The following is a 5,096-nucleotide window of genomic DNA, read 5'->3' as shown; positions in this document are numbered from 1 at the left end:
CCGGGCGCTAAGAGGATTTATTGGCACACGATGAACCTCATGGTGACACCAGATAAGAAGTAGTAGAAGATGAAGAAGAAGAAGAGGCCACCGCCGCTTCAAGCAAGAGACAGAAAGGAGGGAGGAAACACAAGCAGCATTAAAACAGCGTCTGTAAATGGTTTCAGAAGTTTCTCCCCCCCGTCACCTTCTCTCTCCCTTTATTCACACGTTCGGTCGCCGTCTTCACATCTGGGCCTGTTAATGGTGCTCACAGCGGCGATGGGGCCAGCAGCAGGACGGCTTTCTGAGGCACAGATCATTGTTCACATGTCACAAAAAGATCCACTGAGCCTCTGGGTGCTCTTTTTCCTCTTGCTGGCCTCTCTCCCCTCCCCTCCCTCCCTCGCTGCCTCCCTGCTTCTCTTCCCAGTGGCCCTGTGGGAGCGAGAGGGTTGAAATGACACACAGTGGCTGACTGTCGCCCAGAGGCCCGGGCTCTGGCCTTGGCCGGCTGGATGTGTGTGGCAGCTGGTGAGCCTGCTGCCCTCTCTGGCCCGCAGCATCAACAGTGGCGGTAGTGGGACTGATTGGAGCCCGGGTCTGATCTCTTGACTCTGCGACTGACGCTCAGCCGCTCTCTGCTGCCCACGCGGCTGGTGGGGAGGAAGTGGGACGGAGAGCGGGGACGGAATCAGAAACACACACATACACACACACAGAGGCAAAGGAACATGTCCAGTAGAACGTGACCCGGAGCTGGAAGCCTGATAGTAACTGATTGGATCAGGGCAGGAATTTGGTAGAATTGTTTACATGATTATTCAAAACATTATGAATCCATTTCAATGAAACTTTAATCTATTTGATGAAACTGAGGAGCGATGTTCGAGTTTAAAACAAATACACTCATATGGCAAGAGCACGACAGCATTCCCTATGATGACCTAATGTAAGAGAAGACCTGGAATACAAAGCACAGATAAAGGCTCAGCTTGTATCAAGTCATTGATAGTCGTATGTAAACCAAACACGTTTATAAATGGAGAAACCTTTTCACCCAGCTAGCAGCATCTCCACTAAACTTCACCATAACCCGTAGTCGCACACTAACCCCAAAGTCCCAACACAAAACACATTAAACAGACGTAACCGAGTCGCTCAGCAGCTTCTTAGTTCTGTGTTAGAGGGTCAGACATCACACAGGCTGCGTCTTCAGTAAGGTGCTGCTTATGTAGTTAAAAACACTAATCTAACACGAGCCCAGCTGGATTCTAAAAGAGCAAGGCCTGGCTTAAAGAAGTGTCAGTACCTCAAACTCTCAAACTGGATTTATTATTATTTGGTTTTCCCTAATCAAACTGGTGAATGATGCGTTAAAAAACCCAAAAGGCAAAGAGCTGCAGCGTTCAATAAGGGAGAGAAGGCTGCTGCTGCGGCGTGTGACCCAAACTCAAAGAGACAGGAAACAGCATCCAAAACCAAAGGAGGAAGAGGAGATCTGGAACCGATTCTGTCCAAACACCCTCCGATTGTAAAGATGACGTGTTGCACTCTGGGGTTCACCCAGAGGTCAGCAGAGGTCAGCGGAGCTCGTCAGGAGTCAGGTGGGGTGGCGTCTCAGTTGTGACCGCCGGTGTAAACTCTGTTCCTCAGCACCACCACAGGGGGGAGGTGGTGCCGGACGCCGGGGTAGTGCTGGATGTGATCCAACCACCGTGTGAGGTTCACGTACTGCTCCTTCTCCTGGATGGCAAATTTCACCTGCATGACAGAGGAGAGAAAGACATTAAACACACCATGAGAAAGCTTAATGTGTTCAGGGAGTAAAGATGAGACCAGAGGAGGAGAGGAGGAGGAGGAAGAGTGCAGCAGGATTTATTCTGCTTGGCCCATCACCACCACCAACATGTGATTCCTTCCTCCTTCTCATTCTGTCTCACTCTCTGTCACCTCAGAAGACACAGCAGACGTCCTCGTCCCTGGTCTCGGGCTGACGACTTCACTTTGTGCCGCGGCGCTTCATTTCTTTTGAAGAGAACGCGTTTAGAACCGGCATGTTTATTGCCAAAGTCGCACCCGGAGCCCCTCTGGCCACACGAGACGTCTAATTGTGTGTTATGCACTGTGACAAAGTGTTTATTCAACCTGCCGTGTGACTGGAGTGAGGGATGCTGGCAAGAGAAGAGGGATGGATGACGGAGGGATGGAGTGTTGAGACATGAACCAGAGTCACCTTTGACCCCACACAGTTGGGAAAACATACATTCAACTCCAAACAGTGGACTTGGTTAGTGCCAGACTGAGCATCACTGGGCTCTCTGAATGTGTGTGTGAAGCTTAAAGTGACTCACCATGAGAGGATGGAGCCCATAGTACATCAGGATGTCTGCTAGGGTGAAGTGGTTGCCAGCCAGGTAGACTTTATCCTGCAGGTACAGGTTGAGGACCTAAGAGAGAAAACATAATGGATCAATTATGGAACATTAGTTAAGAGAGTGATGTCATATAAATGAGGATTTGTGTGCAAACAATCCTCAAACTATAACAAATAAGATGAGGAAGAGAATTGTTAATTATCAAATAAACAAACTTTAACAAAATGATAGCAGAGATCTAATGGGGGAATAAGGGCAGATATCTGTGTGTGTGTGTGTGTGTGTGTGGCTCCTAGCACGCATTTGGGTTTCTGTGTGTGTGTGTGTGTGCTGTGCTATGTGGACAGGAATAATCTATAACCTGAGGCCACTGGCCACTTAGCACAGATGTCATATAAAACAGACTATTTACTTTGATGCAACCAAATGACAAACACTCGCCTGAGAAACTAATGAAGCCGTCTGAAACTTGTGCAGCAGCATCATGTGTGTGTGTTTGAGTGTGCAGAGTTGTGCGTGGAAGTGCAGGTCCCAGGGGACGGGACCATCTTTAGCACTTGTACATTGTGCGAGGGGAGCAGCCCGTGCACACCGAGCATCTCGGGGGCAAATGGAGTTATTGTGCGGCGAGAGTGGCTGATGCCAAACAAGGCATGAAGACGGCAGACTTCCTCCCCTTCCACCATCAGATCCTTGCTCTGCTTCGCCTAAAGCTACGGAGGCTGAAGCCCAGTGGAGCAGCAGAGGAGTGGGAGCTCAACCGCCAACAACCCCACCCAGCACACCAGAGACCCAAACCGTGGCCCCTGCGTGATGATAAGGACTTTAAAGGACAGACATTACGCTGAAGTAAACGGACACGCAAACGCTTTAAGAGACTCAAAATGGTTTCCTCCTTTACGTCAGTGGTGCACAGACTGGCACAGACTTCATTTGAACATTAGAGTGAAGTGACTGAGCTGAACATACTGAGTCTGATTGACCGGGTTCACCCTGACACTCCCTTTAAGAGAAACACTTAAAAACAGGTCCGTCTCGTTTAATGGAGGATAACATCTAGTCTGGCATGTCTGCTCACACACACACACACTGCTGCAGATCTGCTGAAGCTTCCAAACAAAACTAATAATTCATTCACACAGACGTTTCTGATATCAGCCATGCAGGCCAGCGTCTCGGGCTGTCGGTAGATTTGTTGCCGTCAGTCCCAATCATGCTAATCGTTCACACCTGTGAGCAGCAGGTTGGGAGAGGAAGGACCCTGCAGTTCAGCTGAGGAAGAGGAAGGCCGAGTGGGAAGGATTTATGTGTGTTAACTGTGCAGTGTGTGTTTAGTTCGACATTTTCTAGATCATAAAAGCTGTGGTAATGAAGTTAGCGGTCATAGTGAGTCAGTCAGTACACACAGGATGGGACTCGGACAGATTTGAGGGTACAGTGACGTTTCTTATTTAGATTCTTGGATGAGAAGGTTAAAGAACTTCTGACAGTAATTCATTTAATAGGAGATGATTGGTGTGTCTGCAAGTGAAGTGTGTGAAGCAGCGAGATCAGCAGGACAGGGGGGCCGGTGGGCTCGGGCTCTGAGCCGCTCAGGGGGGCTTCCCTCTGTAAGCGGCACCATTAAAATATTTAAGAGCCCAGTTGGAGATAACATGCTGCCACACAGCGTGACGCCTCAGCACAGACACAACAGTTTGGCATGCTGAGCAGTGTGCACATACGTAAACACACACACACACACTCTTCATCCTGACAGGACAGTGCCAAGAGGCGCCTTACATCAAGCAGACCAGTGGCTGGTGATCCATTTCACACTGACTGGCATCAGGCACATTACAGTTAAAGGGCCAAACATCAGTCTGTGTTCCAGTCACTTGTCCCTTTACCCCCCCCGCCCCCACACACACACACACACACACACACACACACACACGTCCTCTCTACCTTCAGAGTGCTCTTCACGTCTTCCTTGCAGTCATCCACTTTAGTGACCCTGAACTCCAGCCACTGATGGACCACCGCCCGACTCTCCGCAGTGTCGCCCAGCAACTCTGGGCGCTTGGCCTCCGTCACCAGGTGACTAGCGATGGTTACCAAGCCAACCAGTGGAGAACCATTATTCTGTAGGACAGGGACCTGGAAGGAGACAGATGGGAGAAAAGAGAGATTAATTCAGACTAGATTAAACAACAGAATATGAATTATAGATACAATGTTTGTCTCTCTAAAGTAGTCACAGTATAACAGATCTCCACATGTGATACTGGAGGTGGAGTTGTGAGTATTTAGCTGCATTTCCACAGTGACAGTTCACTTTCATTGCCTCTTGTAAACAGACATGCGCAGCTACGTGGACTGATACATGGACATGAGGCAGCTGGTTATGAGACGTTACAGCCACGGTATCCTGAGAGAATGATCTTATTGATGAGTGAGATCCATTCCTGTCATCTGATGAGACGATACACAGGCAACAAGAACGAGCTGACGGCTGCTGCACACATGGGTGGCTCGTTAGCATTACCTAGCTAGCGACCGAAAACTGTCCAGTCTGCAAGCTTCTCTTTCAATAAAATAGCGGTTAATAACCAACAGAGGAGCCTAAGACGTTATGTGGTCATTTCACCTTTCTATCCCCTTGTGTAGTGTACTTGTTGGGCTTTTTCAATCCTAAATATTTCTCCAGCGACGATAGCTCCTTTAACGCCATGGCTGAGGCTGTCGGATGAGCACAGA

General features: G+C 49.0%; 1 protein-coding gene across 1 annotated transcript; it reads right to left on the bottom strand.

Moving 5' to 3' along the window:
• On the bottom strand, positions 1–5,096 carry eef1e1 (eukaryotic translation elongation factor 1 epsilon 1). Its single transcript, XM_076161137.1, has 4 exons — positions 4,987–5,096; positions 4,305–4,496; positions 2,334–2,429; positions 1–1,743 (listed from the first exon to the last, which is right to left on the bottom strand). The coding sequence occupies exons 1-4, from the start codon at positions 5,068–5,070 to the stop codon at positions 1,600–1,602; spliced, it is 516 nt and encodes a 171-aa protein (XP_076017252.1). The 5' UTR covers positions 5,071–5,096; the 3' UTR covers positions 1–1,599.

This window comes from Genypterus blacodes, unplaced genomic scaffold (genome assembly GCF_046128005.1).
Source record: "Genypterus blacodes isolate CSIRO-AG114 ecotype Tasmania unplaced genomic scaffold, CSIRO-AGI_Gbla_v1 ptg000110l_1, whole genome shotgun sequence".
Lineage (NCBI taxonomy): Eukaryota > Metazoa > Chordata > Actinopteri > Ophidiiformes > Ophidiidae > Genypterus > Genypterus blacodes.
This window is presented reverse-complemented; position numbering and strand designations above follow the sequence as displayed.

Excerpts from the sequence above, each read along its gene's own strand:
- eef1e1 (XM_076161137.1), bottom strand. The coding sequence starts at position 5,070 with ATGGCGTTAAAGGAGCTATCGTCGCTGGAGAAATATTTAGGATTGAAA. Across the intron at positions 4,497-4,986 it reads CTACACAAGGGGATAGAAAG|GTCCCTGTCCTACAGAATAA; the intron begins GTGAAATGACCA and ends GTCTCCTTCCAG. Across the intron at positions 1,744-2,333 it reads ATGGGCTCCATCCTCTCATG|GTGAAATTTGCCATCCAGGA; the intron begins GTGAGTCACTTT and ends TCTGTCATGCAG.